The 17,333-nt window shown below is 53.4% G+C and overlaps 1 protein-coding gene across 1 annotated transcript; it reads left to right on the top strand.

Moving 5' to 3' along the window:
* The first annotated feature begins 2,781 nt into the window (after window positions 1-2,781).
* Window positions 2,782-6,734, top strand: vgll4l (vestigial like 4 like). Its single transcript, XM_015345100.2, has 5 exons — window positions 2,782-3,099; window positions 4,522-4,681; window positions 4,783-5,044; window positions 6,216-6,303; window positions 6,393-6,734. Exons 1-5 carry the CDS (start codon window positions 3,033-3,035, stop codon window positions 6,638-6,640), a joined length of 825 nt encoding a protein of 274 aa, XP_015200586.2. The 5' UTR covers window positions 2,782-3,032; the 3' UTR covers window positions 6,641-6,734.
* The last annotated feature ends 10,599 nt before the right edge of the window (window positions 6,735-17,333 follow it).

The following is a 17,333-nucleotide window of genomic DNA, read 5'->3' as shown; positions in this document are numbered from 1 at the left end:
AATGGCTTTGAGTGGAGTGTCCAGAAAAGCGCTATATAAGTGTAAGCAATTATAATGAATATTATTAAATGAGCCTTTTCCTTGTGTAAATCTGTGAACTGATCTGAAAGGGAGCTAGCTGGAAACCCAGGAAGAGGAGGCACTTCTTTACACAAAGGGCGGTGGGAGTGTGGAACGAGCAGTACTTGAGCTGTACAGAAAGTACTGTATAAGAATAAAATCACTTTTTGTACGTGAATAAGAACTGTAGAATAAAGACTTTATGTGTTTTCAGTTGTGGTGCACAGGTGTCTTCCACATTCTCCTGTGGTATGTGCCAAACAAATTTAAACTCAGGCACAAGGCACCTCCAAGAAAATCCCCCAAAAGTACAGCAGTTCTCACAGACTCCCAGTATTGCAAAATGGAAATGTGGTCTTTAGCATCCCAGAGGATTGGGTATCCATGTGGTCGGAATAGTGCGGTTGTAGGGAGGTCTTCTGCAACTTTCATCAGTCTGTTAACTAGTAATTATTTTTATACCTCAAGCACTGACGAGGCATGAACTCATCACTGACTGCCACAGCCACCCTGTGATACAATACTATAATACTTCGTCCTTAATGGCTCAACAAGACTGGTCTGCTTTTGCTTTACTGCAAGGTTGTGTGGTTTTGTCCATCCTGTCCCACTGAAGACCTTTCATAATCATATTCATTTACATGCTGATTGTCTGCACATGTTTTTCAGAGTGTATCTACTAAGATTCCCTCACACATGAAGAAGGCTCCACGGCCGAAACGTTGTGTTTACTTTCTTCTCTTTTCAGCAGGGAATAAACCTGTTACTTGTTCCTTTGCAGCCTACGCATGCTGATGCAGCTGCCCACCTGATCTACTAAGATTCAGTCAATTTTGTATTCATGCTATAAATATAACAGGGATTAAGAACAGGTCAAGGTTAATTCTACTCTGAAAGGAAAAGAAAAGATAACATTTTTCATCAAGTAACTTTAATCAGGTTATAAACCTGCACTGGTCTTAAATCTCATTTATTTTTCTTGATCCAAATCACCTCACATATCAGGCAATTATCATTTATGTGTAATTTATTGACAAAATCTACACTGTGTTCCAGATTTTTGGAAATGCACAGTGAAAGTGATTGTCCAGTTAGCGAACCTGACGCGTGCACTGAAATGAAAGGGAATGTGGCAAATCTTGTTTTGCTTTTGAAGCATTATTGTCAGGCTGCGTCTCCCTCAAACGAATGTGTCACTTTAAATCAGGCGCTGCAGGGCTGAACGTGAGCCTGGTCCCTGATCTGCGCTGGGGAGCCCCCTCTTGACTCCAGCCACTATCAGAGCGCAAACTGCAACCTGTCTAGTTCCAGGTAAAACAGCAAAAACACAAAACAAGGAAACATTAAGGGCATCAACACAAAAAGCAAATCTCTTTTGGCCTTGAACAGAGAGTCCTCAAGGAAATCGACAAGACGACGCAGAGGGTTTCTTCAGAATGAAGAGTGACACACGAACCAGAGCACATGGGAGGAAACTGAGAACGGGAGTCACGTCTTTACGCAAAGGCTTGTGGGAGTGTGGAACGAGCTGCCCAACCACGGTGTCGATGCTGATACCCTGGTTTCTGTCAAGAAACAACTGGATCAGTTTACTACAAACTGCTAAATGGCTGAGGTGTTCAGAGTGGCTTCCTCTTGTTAGCAAGAGCTCTTCTGTTGTCATGTGCAGACTCCTGTCTCAGGCTCTGTCTAAGCACTCCAAACACAGCAGTCTCAGCCTGTCTGAAGGGAGGAGATCTCTGCAGGCTCCTGATGAGGATTAATGCCTGCTGGGAGGTCAGGCTTGACGGAGGCCTAGCCTGAGTCAGACTAAAGCCCTTTTCCTCTTGCTCATTCCCTCCTCGGAGAGAGGCTCAGGAGCCCAGGGGTGTCTGACCAGTCCGGTGAGCCTTCGGAGCCCCTGAACCAGACTGGGTACGCTTGCTGATCAGGGACCAATGAAACAATGGTTTCAATGAAGGGAGATGATGTCTTTGAGAGCAGGAGGGTCTTTTGATTTTTGGGGCATGGGGTCTCTAAATGATTTGATTTGAAAAATCACCCATTCAGCCGATCACAAGTAGATTATGGACATCGCTGATTTCAAGTCAGTAGGATGGATCATTGAGCTCTGGAGACGCCTCTTGTAGCACATCTACCACCTCACTGTTGAAAGCATTTCCAAAAGATTTGCCATATATTTCTAATAAGATTGCAGACAACAATGCTTCTCCTGGGTGATTTCCCAGCTGAGGACGCTGTGAAGCCGTGTCTTCTGCTGCAGGGGCTGGTTTCAGCCTGGGCAGGATATCGAGCTATAAAAACTACAGGAACAAAATCATGATGTTCTTCAGGGGTGCCATGGGACTGTACAAGCTCAAGGTCAGGACCTACAGCTCTGTAGTGCTCAGAAGAGGCTCTGTCGAGCACCAGCAGATCCATCTATCTGGAATCAGAAATAAAAAAGGCGCTGCTGTCTCGCTTGAGGTATTTGTACCAGCTGAAACCTGTCAGATCTGTTTAAATCCCCGTTTTCTGGCTGTGCTGTTTCTTCATGGGGGGCGGGGGACACCCGCGATTATTGATCTCACACAAGGAGGGAAGGAGCCGAGATCAAAACAGAGCGGATGACAAAGAGAAGGAGGGGAGCGCGGCGATTGGCCAGCGAGGAGCCAATCAGAAGCCAGCCGGGTTTACTAATACCTGCGGGCGCGTGACGCTCCTGACACACGGCCATTCGCAGGCGCGCGCTGGCCGGACCCCCGACCTCATCCTCATCCTCGATCTTTAGCAGGATCTCGGTCTTTATCTGTCTCCGTTTGAAAGTTTCCTTAATCCAGTCTTTTACATTTTGTTTTTTGCTCGCCGTTGTCGAGCTTGCGGCTGTGGTCTGGTCCGTGTTGCAAACTTTCCCCAGGAAGGATTTTATTAATTTAAGTTTTTGAAATTTTTTTTTTGCTTTTTCTATATACGAGTTAAATAAAATCGGCGGGATGGCTGTAACCAATTTCCACTACATCACGCGCATGAACAGTGGATTCAAAGTTTACATCTTAGAAGGTAAGTCATCGGAAGCGCTACTATGCGTTTGAACTGGACTCAGCAGGGCAATGTCACGGTATCTGGTCAAGCGCGTCGGTGGAGACATTACTGTTCCTCTATATATATTGAAAGGAGCAGGTAAGGGGTTATTTCCTGCTGAAAGGAAAAGAAGATGCGCACCTGAAGCGCAGTCCTGGCGCCCGGAGGAGCCCTCCCCTCGCGCGACTGCACGGGGCTGTCGGGTGCGGACAAAACCCCTTAAACTGACAACTGTTCTAGTCGGTATTCCTGCTCTGCCGAGAGGACAGTGCGCTGCCCTGGTGCAGCACAGACCGGCCGTGACGCTCACCCGGGGCTCGGAGCGCAGGGCAGCAGCTCAGGACCTCGTTCGCACCCGAGCGTCTTCCAGCTTAAATGTGGTTTGGGAGAACTAAGTGCCTTCTTGATCGCGCGTTGTGGCGTTTTGGACTGGGAGGGGTGGTCCGGTCGGCTGCCCGCTAGTTCCCCGCAGCGCTGTAGAAAAGGACTTGGAGATCTTTGAGCCGGGAGTCTCTATCGTTACACCGGGAATATTTAAACGACAGGCGTGTGTGAATCTACGCCCGTGCGTACTGGATGGGTTAGGAGGGCGAGGGAGGTTTTGATGAGCAAGGCTCGGCCCGATGCCGCGGGCTGTTCGGACCAGGGCCTTTCGGAACCGGCGGGGTTCGGGACGGCAACAGCGCTGCTCGCCACACGCTGAACTGCAGGACCGCGCGTCTTAGTCCGGAAAGTTCAGACTGGGCCAGTCGCCTGCACCCGTCTGCGAAGAGTTCCGTCCGGCCGAGCGCCCCGGAGTGCTGTCCGTGCAGCCCGAGCGTAAGGAGGTGACCCTGCGTGCTTTCTGGCCGGATTGACCCGCCCCCGGTCCTCAAACAAAGCCGTTGCGGGCGGGGCGAGTGTCTGTGCGCGAGGTGACCGGGTCCAGCCCGCTGCTCGCTCCTCTTTCAGCGCGCTGGAGTGAGACGCGAGACGCGGTGGCCTGACATCTGCCGCTCTGCGACTTGGAGACAAGGGTTCTGGTCTGCTCTGGCGGAACCTGTGGGATGTTCTGTTGATATGAGATTGGTCTCGGTAATCCAGCAACTAGACGGGGGGAGGGGGGTTAATTAGTGAAGAGTGTCTGGTTTTATCCTGAGGGGTGGCGATTGATACTGGTGCAGTGAAGCCATTGTGGAGGTCGTGGCTCGGAGCTGACCGGTCTGCGAGTCACTCCGCTCTGCCGGGCCCAGCGCCGTCTCCCCAGGCTGGCCCGTCCGCGCTGACACCCGGTGTGCTGCAGGGCGCTGGTCTCAGACAGCGCCAGCTCCACGCCTCCTGTCGTCGCTGCTACTCGGGAGCAGCGTGCGTGTGTGCGTGCGTGCGTGCCGTGAGCTGACTGGCCTGTTTCTCGCTCCGCAGGGCAGCCCAGCCTGAGGACGGAGGACCGGTACCGACACCTGGCCCACAGGGCGGGCGTGCCGCCCGTCTATCCCATCAAGCGCAAGCACAGCCCCGAGCGCGGCCCGGCGGTGGAGGACCGAGCCGTGAAAGTGCGCCGCTCGTCCCTGGCCCTCATCTCGTGAGTGGAACCCGCCGCAGCCCGGCCCGATTCTGTAGAGGCCGGCCAGCCCGGCCCGCTGCTGTTGCGACGTGTTGTGACCCTGTGTTTGTGCCCCCCAGGAAGGAGCGGGCGCTGTTCGGCAGTGCCACCCGCAGCTTCCAGCGGCAGCCCAGCCTCAGCCCCGCCACGCCGCCGCAGACGCCCACGGTGACCACCACCACCAGGAGCCCCGCCCGCCGGCTGCCCAGCCCCCTGTACGCCGGGCCTCCCATGGACGAGCCGCTGGCGCTCATCAAGAAGCCCGGCTACTGCTCGCCCACGGAGGGCACGGTGCCCAGCATGGACGCCAAGCCCCACAGCCCCACCACCACCCGGGTACAGGTGAGTCCGAGCGGTTTCTCTGCGCTGGCACTGTGGTGGGCGCCGTCTCCGAGCTCGGGAGCCCAGGGCTGTAGAGAACACAGATGAGCAAGCAAATAGCAAAAGACACCACTGGTTTGCACACAGTCTAGGACCTGGTGCAGCAGGGGTGCCAGCTGATCATCATCGGACTGGTTCACAAAACGAACCATTAGTGGGCAGCCGTGCCCAGAGCTAAGAATCAACTACCGTGCCCTCAGGACAAATCATGGTGTTGAGCAGCAGTTCAGCATCGTGCATCGTCACAGCCTGCAGTTCACCCTTTCAGTGGGTTTTCATGAGGACAGAGACTGGTGACAGGAAAACAGGTGAAGGTCAGCTCTGTGCTGGAAATAGAAAAACAATTACTGCTGTTGAGTCTGAAGGTGTTGACAGCAGGAAGAGTTTTCTACTTCAGTGCAGAGCAAACCTTTATTTATTCCTTTACAGGCGATGCTGCTGACGCAGCTCCCTGCTCCGAGCTCTTCACACAGGGAAAAATAGCTCTCAGACTAGGGACTGTGACTAGGGATTGTACATCTTCCACAAGAGACCCGCCCTTGGCATGGGTCACCAGCTGTGAGCGCTCAGTTACCGGGAATGTGAACAAACCGATTCCTGTCAGACGCAGGAAAGATTCCCGTAATGCTCCAGGAGTTGAGTGTGCAAAACATGAGATTGTTGCCTGTCAGGATTCGTCCTTGGAATGCCTTGGGGGGGAAATGAAATCGTTTCCTGCAGTGCAAGGCTGTGGCCCGATCCTCTCAAACAGCCTCACAGGAGCTCCGAGCCGTGTTTGAAGTGAAGCACGTAGAGATGTGCAGGGAAAGCTGCAGGTCTGTGCTTGTACCAAATATGCGAGCCGGCTGGATTTCTGGAGAAATGTGAGCAATGGGTCGAGGAATGCAGCCAACAAGCCCAAACAGACAGCGCTGTTGCATGTGACTCCAAGGAGATGGCGCTGTAAGCAGAGGTTCTCCTCCCGTCTGACTGGACTGCTCTGGCCCCTCAGCGCTGAGCGGCTCCGCTCTCGGAGGGCCAGGCGTCGCTGAGCGCGGCGGATTTCAGCACTGCCTGTCGTTTAAAGCAGACGTGTTTGCGTGAAGAGCCCTCTGCGCTCCGGTACTAACGGGCTCCCCTGCTCTGCCCTCAGATCCGGCCCTCGGTGATCACCTGCGTGTCCTCCAGCGCCCGGGCGGCCAGCTCGTCTCCCGAGGTCCGGTCAAGCCCCTGCTCTTCCGGTGAGTCCCCACGCCCGCGCCCTGGCACGGCCGCCGGCCCTGTCACTCGGGCCCGGTCCAGTCTAACTCCTCCTCCTCCTCCCCTGCAGCCTCCTCGCCCCCGGCCTGCGACCCCGTGGTGGAGGAGCACTTCCGGCGCAGCCTGGGCCTCCACTACCGCGAGGCGGACTCCAGCGCCCTGCCGGTCAGCGTGTCCGTGGACGACCACTTCGCCAAGGCGCTGGGCGACAAGTGGCTGAAGCTCAGGGCCTCCTCGCCCCCCGGCAGCCCCAGCTACGGCTCCTCGCCCAGCCGGGGGTACAGCCCCCACAGCCCCGCCGGGACGTCCTCCCCGTAACCCGCCGCCCGCAGGAGGGGCCCCTGAGCCGGCGACGAGGACGCTGCTCGGACTGCATCGCGACGGGGAGGCGGGGGCTGCCTGGCACGCTGTACTGTTCTACCCCTCGCCTGAGCGCCCGGAGCGGGGGGCAGGGGGCGCCGCTGGACTGCCACTCAGCCTGCCCCCGCGCCACGGCCACTGCTGCCCGTGTGGAGAGCTGCAGGCGGGGGCTCTTTCACCCCCGGGAGAGGCCTGGTCTTGACCAGACGCAGCAGAGGGAGCTGTGTGGAGCTCGAACCCGCAGCAGTTTCGCAGTTGAGGAATTCGCTTGCGTAGACTAGTTTGCCCAGGATGCGCTGGTAGTGACGGGCAGAGGACTTTTCCGGTGTTCCGATGAACCACGCCGATGTGGGTTTGTGGAGAATGTGCTTCGGTAGCAGTGGTCATGTTTCAGTGAATTAAAAAAGCTGTTTTGATTTTTTTTCCCCGTGTGTAGCCAATCGGCTGTCTGTGTGTTTCTGAAGTGACAGTAGGTCCGCTGTCTCTGTGCTCAATGTGCCAGCAGCTCTGCTTCTCCTCAGGGCTTAGTGAGCCTTTTGATTTTGTCAGCTTATAATCGCAGATAAACGAGCAGATGTGTTGCCTGTCTGCTCAATTACAATCACCCCTTTCCTAGTACAGACAGGGAAATCCCTCCCTGAAATCAAAGATTTTAAAGATCTTTAGATGTAATTCAACCCCCTCCACACCCCCAGGGGCAGCTGCAGATTCACAAAGGAGGACGAGAAGCGAATTTAAAACTGCCTACATGTGGCATCTCCTTTAGACTCTGATGGGCTGTTACCCAGTTTAAGCAGTGCCTGGAACCCAGGCCTAATCACGTTTTGAGATGGCCTTCTTCGCCCAGTAAGAACGATCTCCACCATGGTCTGCCCAGCGGTTTTTAAGCGGCTTAAAATCAAACTGGTGTGAAAACAGACGGTAGCTGACAGGCTTGAGTCAGGAGCTGCTGTTGCAGGAATGCCACAGGAGACTGCCTCTCCCTTCCTGCTGGAGGGACTCAGCAGTACAGAAACATCTACTGTGTCGCAGGACAAAGCCCTCACTGTGTTATTAAAGCACGAAGGTCACCATATCCTAATAGGAAGAAAGTCTCAAGCCTCTGCAGCACTAGATCAATAGGAGTGATTGATGGGGACAGTTTGTAGAGCAAAGGAGCAGACCTTGACAGCGGCTCCTGAGCTGTTAGCCTTTCCAAGAGGCATGACCTTTGAACTGGGGGGGGGTTTAAAGTGGGGAGAGCAGCCTGCACAGAGGTTTGCACAGATTGATCTTGTGCCCTCACGCCTGAAGAACGGTGCCTGTCATGAAGAGGAAGGAGTAAGCAAACTGCTCACTCCCTGAACGGAAAGGCGCACAATGTCTTGCCGACCTGCTGCCCTGCGCTCCTCTCAGGGGACCAGTGTTCAGTGGGTACCAAGAACTGTGTGTGTGTATATAGGAGCAGGAGAAATTTAGTAGCAATTTACAATATTTACCTACTTTTACACTTATTAAATCTGAAACATCTCTTGTTTAAAATGGTATCTGCCAGAATTCGGTGTCAGTATGTTGGCTGGGAAGAAGCGTCGTTTGTGGCCCTGTACTTTAACTGAACAGAAAGCTACACGTTGTGGAATACGATCTCCTTTCTCTGCAGTTAAAGCCACCCTGAACTAAACCTTCGGGATGTTCTGTGGCTCACTTGATTGCCGGTGTTGAGCTGGGAGAGGGGCGTGGTGCTCCGGGCAGGTCTGGCAGGCCCTGGTGCCAGCTCGGTCCGCGGTTCCTCTTGCCTGGGGCATCGGGACCTGTGGCCCCTGTCAAGAAGATTTCAGAGAGCTTTCCCGAGCCACGGACTTGACTTGGTGTTTCACTTGGGTTCCTTTGGGGAAGTCTGAGGGATGTACTGGAGTTGTATGTTCCTCCTGTTTCCCGATTTTCTCTGACCTTGCTCCTTTTCTGTGTGTGATATTTATTACAAGCCTGTCTGTGTTGGTAAACAAAGTGGAAATGAGTACTTTTTTAATAAAATAAACATGAATGTTTGTATAAGCTCTCTTGTCTTCAAATGTGCGCTCGTACTGTGCCGACACTGTGCAGGGCACACGCCTTGTGCTCTCCACTGCATTCTGTGGCCTGTGCTGTCTCAGGCTCCTCAAGCTTGTGCTTGTCAGCACTTTTCACTCCAGTTTGTAGGCTACTGGCTAAATCAAACACTGCTGCCTTTCCTGACCCTTTTACCAGTCTAGAAATATTTGCCTCCCTGAGAAGTAAAATAAGCACACATTAACAGTATAAGAAGAGGCAGGTATTTGGGACATTTGTGTCCTTGTCAGTGATGCAGGACCTATCAGGACTTCTGCCATATCCCCGCAGTGATGACTAGGCTGTCGGTTCCCCACGGCCACAGCCCCTCTGGAAACCTCCTCCTGCCCTGAAGTGAAACGGCTTTCACACGTTCCCCACCTGGTCTGGGGCTGGACCGAGGCCTGGTCCGCGCGGGGAGCAGCTGGCAGGGGCAGACTGGACGGCTGTGGATCCTGTCCTGGCCTGGGGAGCCCGCTGGAGACGTGCAGCCTGGGCTCCTTGAACACATGGTCACACCGGCCCAGCAAGCAGGAGACACTCGGGCAGGGAGGCGACTTGAGAAACGGAGGGACACGGGTACGCCACCGGCGTGCGAGAAGCAGACTAGCGCAGGATCAATGCACACAGAGAGTGTGTGTCTCTGAGCGAAGCCAGGTTTCCTGACACAGGAGAAGAGATGTCCTAGTTCACCTGACGGAGACATTTCTGAATTTCTCAACATATCTTCTCTTGGCCAGAATCAGTGAGCTAGAGATCGACAGACCCCAATCTAAAACTGCCAGTAATACAGTTGGACCCAAAGATGTGGCTTTTGCAGTACTGTATACCTACAAGACTGATCACCCTCTGGAGTTAACTAAACTAATAAAATTGCAAAAAACGCAGTGATTTCATTGCAGCGGTGTGGACTGAGTCACCCTGGGTGCCCAGGACCAGCACTGCTGACGTCTCTGGGAGCTCAGCTCTGGGGTCCCTGAGGGCTCATTTCCAGACAGCATCACAACAACAGGGGGAGTGACGCAGCCCTGAGGAGGCTGGGAGCAGCAGGCAGGGCCGGCTGATGCCGCTGTTAGTCACAGGCGGAGCAGCTGGGCGAACACCCTGCTGCTGAGTGTTTTCAGCGTGCAGGTCAGCGCAGGGAGTGCCGGCTGGTGTTGTGCAGACAGTGGTGTGGAAATCAAAGTGTCGGGCTCAAGTATGCAGAGAACATGCCCCAGCAGGCCGGGATCTGAAGGCCACCTCATTCCCACCTCCCAAGCAGAGCTTTCCCAGGCTGCAGGCAGGGGTGAAGGAAGGCAATAGGTGAAAACATCTACATCTACCTTTACAGTTCCTGATTTACATACTGCAGCACAGGAAAGAAAACAGATTGAATGTCTGATAACCTGCTGCTGAGAGCTGACAAGTGCTTCACACGTCTGCTGGATTTTGGTTCTTATCACTGAAAACACTAGCTGTGGAAAACACTAGCTGGGCGCCAGGCGTTGTCTACAATGGCTCCTACAACAACAGTTGTCCATCAGTTCCTACGCAATATTGTGAAACAATACATTACGCAAATCTTAAAATAAAATGATATTTTAAAAACCTGAATTTTGAATTCAACTATTCTCATTTCCTGTCCGATAAAGGCTTTGCATTCTGCCAGGAGTGCTAGTTTTCCCTTGAGGGAGCTCAGAGGGGGTTGATGTTTCTCAGGTTCAGACACAGTCAATAACCAGGCTGAGAAGGTGATACTTGTACAGAGACAACCTTCCTCAGACAGTTTGGGATTCCCTGTACTGTTCTGCACCCTTTGATATAATGCCAGCATTCTGCATGAGCATCTGCATCAGGCCCTGCTGGGAGCACACTGCCCGCCACACAGATGCTGTGGTGTTGATGTCTGCTCTGGGTTATGCCAAAGCTGCTCATTGTATTCTGTCAGTCTGTGTGCACACCTGTGGTGGAGGAGCGGCCTGTTGAAACTCTCCCTTCTGAAAAGCCCAGTGCTGGGGCCTGCAGGCCCAGATTCAAGCCTGTTTGGCTGCTGCGGTTCCCTGGCAGGTCCGAACGAGGACAGAGTCAGGCCCCGCCCAGAGGCCCGGCCTGGCCGGTTCGGAGGGGGAGAGCGGGACGGTGTCCGGGCTTGCAGGGCGCATTCCTGTCCCCATCGCTCACATTGCTGCGCGGAGCTGTCGGGGCGGAAGAGCCGGGTCCTGCACAGGCCTGCCCCAGCCTCCCAGCAGCCTACCGCCTCGGGCAGAGCCACAGCCTGTGAGAACCTTCTCCAGCCCCAGCAGCCCCAGCAGCGACAGCAGCGACAGGGAGTTCTGGTTTGGGAAGAAATGATTAAACAGCAAAACAACGAACAATTAAAAGATGAGCCAACCAAACCTGCAGGTTTTTTTCATTTTGCAGGAATTACGTCAACCTGCACTCACAGATGCCCTTTAAAAGTGGCAAGCCAGGAAAATTTCCCAGGAGCCGGTTGTTATTGCGGATTTCCCCGCAGGCATTGTGTGTTTTTTCACGTACTCCCACACTAGCCCTGCGACGATACTAGATTTAAAGAAACGAAATAAAAACTCTGAGAGTGTCTTGATGGAGTTCAAGATCATGATGTTTCGATGAGGGCAGTGCTGATCACCAGCAGGCTCCACGGCACAAGCGCTGCTGCGATACTGTCGGTCATCTGTCCTGCGGATTCACATTTGAAGGGACCCTGTTCTGTTTTCCTGCTTTCTTATTCCCTGATCCATAATCCTCCTCCCGTGCAGGAGCACGGCCAGTCAGCGCCGATGGGGGGGTTACAGGGCGCAAGGCGGGACTCACATATTTAGATCATAAGCACATAAGCAAGGAGGCCCTTTGACCCAACTAGTTTGTCTGGTTTTTAGTTTGCCCATCTGTAAGTGAGAAAACAAAAACGGATCAAACAAGATCTGTGTTAGATGTTGCCTTGTCAAACAACGTGACACTGACTTGACAGAAACTAAAATAAAACAGAACACAGGTGACTTGAATGAAAGATGAAGACTAATCCGTTTCCAGCCCATTGAGAAGTAATAATAACTTCCACTTGAACAGTGTTTTTCACCTGCAAAGGATCCCAAACTGCTTTACATACAGGTGAGAACCCAACTCACCCCTCACTACAGTAGAGCCTCACCTGGGAGACACACAGTGGTCATTCTGCACCAGTAACCCCACCTGGGAGACACACAGTGATCATTGTGCACCAGCAGCCCCTCCTGGGAGACACACAGTGATCATTCTGCACCAGCAGCCCCTCCTGGGAGACGCACAGTGATCATTCTGCACCAGCAGCCCCTCCTGGGAGACGCACAGTGATCATTCTGCCCCAGCAGCCCCACCTGGGAGACGCACAGTGATCATTCTGCCTCAGCAGCCCCTCCTGGGAGACACACAGTGATCATTCTGCACCAGCAGCCCCTCCTGGGAGACACACAGTGATCATTCTGCACCAGCAGCCCCTCCTGGGAGACGCACAGTGATCATTGTGCACCAGCAGCCCCTCCTGGGAGATGCACAGTGATCATTCTGCACCAGCAGCCCCTCCTGGGAGACGCACAGTGATCATTGTGCACCAGCAACTCAGGGGGAGGAGAGAGTCACCAAGTGCACCAAGTGAATTAAGGGGATCTTCAGGGAGGCCAGACTTACAGGCCCAGAGAAGAGTTTCGACAGCACAGTGGGGCTAACAGGCAGAGTTTCGTTCAATCTTACAAACTGGGGAACTGGTCAGCTCAGGGGTGTAAGGTACATCTGTTGCAGATCACGATGCAAATGGACTTGATTAAGTCAGAAGCCACACTGCAACGAAAGCTGTAGGTTCTCAAACCCTTTCCTTCAAATCGCTCGACATAACACAGTGATCGGCAGCCCTGGCTCCTCTTCGGCAGTGCTTTATCCTGCGTCTTCATCACCTCATGAACTCCTTGGTCAAGGCTTAATAAAATAACGAAGGACAGTTAATTTCAGTTTGAAACCCTTTCAATATTGCACTGGCTCACTCCGTGATTGAAGCAGAGCACCGTGTGATGGACAGTGGAGTTCTGGGAAGACCATGGCAGGGAAATGGCAGAGGAGTGGCCGGGCCGTGCCGAGATCACAGCCACAGCTCCCCTGACGGGGGTCTATCACGCACCGAGAGCATGTCTTCCCAGCCTCCGGCTGTTAGAGCCGAACTTCCCTCCAGCAAAGCAAAACACAGGGAAATATACTGGAAATATGTTCACAGTCATGCTCACAGGCACTGTGTAACAGGACGACTTTCAAAATTGCTCTGCTGTTCAGCTTCAGCTCCACGTTTTCTTCTATCATCACATAAACCCGACATTAAATCTAAGATTCCAAAATGCTTGGAGTGAAGAAAAGAAAATTGATTTTTCACTCTACATTGCGAGGCTGTCGATTGGTTTGCCAACAGCAGCTTTAGAAAATCAATAGAAATGCTTGTGCTCTTGGAGCACAGAAATGCTTCAGAAGTGGTCTTGTTATTCTTTTCACTGTGAGAGAGAGAAATGCACAGCAAAGAGGGGGGAGAGCAGAGAGAAGAGAGGGAACAGAAGCAGATCTGGAATGATCTGACAGGGAGGGACACAGACACCGTTTCCCTGAGGCAGGAGCTGTGGCAGGTGCCGCGGAGATGCAGCGCTGAAATCTAAGCGAGAAGCTATCAAGCGTTGCTGTGGGTGCCATGATGTCAGGACACAGTACACGGCACTCTGCTTCGCTGCCTCTGATCTCAGCTCTGAAGCTGCTGCCCTGCCTGGCTCAGAGCCACAGAGGGATGGGGCCAGGAGTACCTGTGGGGGCCCACCAGGTGTGTGCGGGGGCGTGCAAGCCTGCAGGGATCGTGTTTGAACCTGAGATTGAGTTTCCTTGCTACTTCTCCTTCCAAACACCTCCCCCCCAAACCCCCCACCAATTTACTGACACCTGCCTCCCGAGCTTAAATCCTTTGGCTTTGAAGAGCTGCTGGAAAAATTGAATGCCTTCCTTCTCAACTTCCAGGGTGGGGCATGGCCGCTGCCCTGCCACAATGCTCAAAGCACCGCTCAAGTGTGAAATCAACATCCCTTCACAGGCCGGGCTTGATCTGGCTCAGGCTGGGCGCAGGTGTGGGGAGCTCGTGCTAATTAGGAGAACATTAACAAATCTTAAAGGGCCATTTCCTGGCAGTTCGAATCACACAGGTACCTGATAAACTCCTATTTCCCGTCAGTCAAAAGGCAATCCCAGCTGATGCAGAATGTGGATTGATCACACATAAGTGTCTGTCCATTGTCAAATGAAGTGTATTCTAAAACACTGAGGAACTGGTACAGAATAGACTAAAGATCACAGACAAGAGGAAGCGATACCTGCATGCTAATGTCTGGACGTCGAGACGGGAGGGAACCAGTGGGTCTGAGGCTTCACACACAGCATGGAGTTTCCCCCAACACCACTGCCTGACGTTGAAACAGCATCTGCAGCAAAACAACCAAGTCAAAAGACTGAGCTGCACATAACGGCAGGCCAACAGACAGATCCCTGCTTACCTGTTCGACCAGATATTATTTCAGATATTTTTGCCAGATAAATAAAGAAGCTGAACAGGTTCTGCAGTATTACAACTGGAGAAACATTGACACCTCAGAATACTGGAAAATCAGGTGTGCAAATAGGTCAACGTGGCTGCACAAATAATTATTAGAGCTACTGTGAGTGTAGTATGTAGAAATCAAAAATCATTTCAGTTTGTGCCTGACGTCCACACCCTGTGCAGCGCTCAGCAGATCCCCGCAGTGCAGCAGTGGAGTCTGCATCTCCGCTCTCTGCCCAGGCTGATGGGGTTAGCGAGCACAGGTGAAGAGGCAGGTGGCTGGGATTGTTCACTGCAGCTCTGCAGGACTGAGGTCGTCTTAAGCTGAGTGGAGCAGGAATGTATTGTATGTTTTCGCAAGTAAAAGGTAAAATCTCATTCTCCTTGATGCAAACTGAGGGTGGCACAGGAATCTGTAGACGTTTCTTTCAGTGGAGATAAGGTTCAAATGGCACAGCTGGTAAAGGAACAGCCTCACTTTCTGTGGTTTCAGGCAAGGCTGAAAATGTCACAGGTGCCCCGAAAATGGTTTTGTGCACTTTCCTGCTCACGGGGCACCCTGCAGCCCCGTGCTGTTGCCTGGGGAGCGCCTCAGGACACTGGGGCAAGACCAGACAGAGCTTCTGCCACCCTGTACCACAGTCCATCTGTAGGGTGTGACCAGTGCACTGTCATGCTTTTCCACATGTGTGGGCTTTCACCACCATCCTGCTGTCTTTTACTGCTTGGTAATCAGCTTCTACCACAACACACACACACCAGCGTCACACGGCTCCACATCGCTTTGAAGGCAGTGCTGCAAATCTGAGATGTTCGCAGGTGCCATGTACAGTAAAGTTGATTGATCTGGTGAATTGATTCGGGTTCATTATTGCGGGACAGGGTAGTGTTCCCGGCTCGGGTGTGTGTGTGTGAGCCTGGCAGCAGTGCAGATCGGTTGTCAGGCTCAGCTCGAACTGTAACCCGATGGTGCTGTCGACTCGGCGGCGTGACTCATCACGTGTCCGCCCAGGTGGGGGCAGGGTTTCAGCTCCGCTCCGCTCCCCCCCCCCGCAGTGCGGCTTGAAAGGGGCCGCTCACTCCCCAGACAAGGGCTGCAGCAGAGGAGGGGGCGTCTGGGTTACTCATGTGGTTTCTTTCATCCGGGCCGGCTGCTGGTGTTTGATAAGAGGGATGGGGTTCACGCCCCGAGGGAGGGAAGATTGTGAGGAGAATGGAAGGGAAGAAAAGAGGTGTTTGGTTAGCTGCTGATGTCTGGACTTGAAGATGTCATCACTCCTATTCTGATTGCCAGTCAGTGTTTCTGTGGGCCCAAGGGTGGGAGGGCAGGCAGGGGGGAGCGAGGAGCAGCCGGAGGACAGAGCAGGAAGACACGAGGGCAATCAACAGCCTCTGTGAGTTTGGAGTCTGGAAATGGAAAAGAGAGCTACAGGCCATTTCCACGGAGCAAATACACCCCAGGCTCCTCCTCCTCCCCACGTACAGCATCCTTCCCGACTAAACTAGACCGGCAGTCCAGTCCAGCAGCCGCTCTGCAGGAGAGCCTGGGACAAGGGCGAGGCGCGGGAGGCCGGGCCGGACTGAACCGGACCAGCACCTTCCCAGAGCAGCCTAGAGAAACACCGGGAACATGAGCACAGACAAAGAATCAGGAAAAACAACAATCGCAACATAAAATTCCCAGAAACGGGGGAAAGATGAAAATAACCCACAGAGAAAGGCAGCCAGGTGATGAGTCAGAGCGGCGATATCCAAGAGGAAAGCAGAGGGGGAGGAGAGGGGCAGATATTTGAGGCAGGGCGCTGGGGAAACCGGTTGGACGAGGTTTTGGGAAAATATAACGTCTGGCGGGCTCGAGGGCTGACGTGTTGAGGCAAGGTCACCTTAGACAGGTGGCTGGGCTGTGGAATTCAGTGCCGCTGGGCAGCCGAGATAACAAGAAATAAAGGGGAAAAAAACAACAGGAGACATGTTATTCTGCCATTGTATCCACCGAAATGCTACACTCCCCCTCTGCACCCCCGCGTCCCCTGGCCGAAACCCTATCCCTGCCTGCTCCAATGCATCTCTCCCAGCACAAAGAGCAGCAGACAGCCTGTCAGGCCCCTCGCCCAGCTCAGCCTCCGCCGCTGATGGGAGGGAGTGATTAGCGCAGGTAACGAGGTCAGGCTTTCAGACACCGTGCGTGCGTGAGTGTGGGGGGCTTTCACACCAGCTGGTCCCGGCTGGAGGCAGCGTGCCCAGGGGGCTGAGGTTTCGGCAGGTGTGTCTGGCTCCCAGTGGCACTGCGGGGGCACTGCGAAAGGAGAGTAGCCCTGCTCTGCCGGTGCCAGCGAGGCTCCCTGGTGAAGGGGCTCCCACTGTTCTGAGCGCGGACGGCCGTGCTGGTCCTCCACTCGTCCCCGGAATCTCCCCAGATCGCTGCTCTGAGCTGGCGTGGGACGTGCTGTCCCATGGCGACATCTCGTTTCTGCTGTTTATTTATTATTGATTACTGCGCACATTGTGTGAAAGCGTTGCCTGTTGTGCACGTCCCGAGAGAACAGCGCAACGGACATGTGCACGTGGCAGAATAAACTCCTCTCTCTCTCTGTTTTCAGAATTCCACCTATTTAAAGTCCCATCTCCAGTCTCACTCTTGACAAGCTGGAGATCCATTGTTCCCGATCCGGGCACTTCCTTCAGTGAGTGCTTGGGTCCAGCAGTGATTCAGCCTCATCTTGTCTCGGCAGCAGTGTCCCTGGGCATCATGCCACTGCGCTACCTAATCATAAATCACATGCTACCCTACAAATCTATAAGAGAACACCCTCTTCAGTGTTTCAGCATATGAAACAATACATCCACACTGTGTCCACACTGGCATGCCAGTTGCAAAACACAACAGCTGAGCTCCCATATTTATAGTAAACACAGTGGGAAACCAAGCTTAAACAGCTTGCTTAGCAAATGCACGTGGTATTGTGTGCACGGCCTCAACAGATGTTA

The sequence above is a fragment of the Lepisosteus oculatus genome, chromosome 2 (genome assembly GCF_040954835.1).
Source record: "Lepisosteus oculatus isolate fLepOcu1 chromosome 2, fLepOcu1.hap2, whole genome shotgun sequence".
In the NCBI taxonomy this organism is placed as follows: Eukaryota; Metazoa; Chordata; class Actinopteri; order Semionotiformes; family Lepisosteidae; genus Lepisosteus; species Lepisosteus oculatus.
The sequence above is the reverse complement of the archived record's forward strand: the minus strand, read 5'-3'. Positions and strand labels throughout refer to the sequence as shown.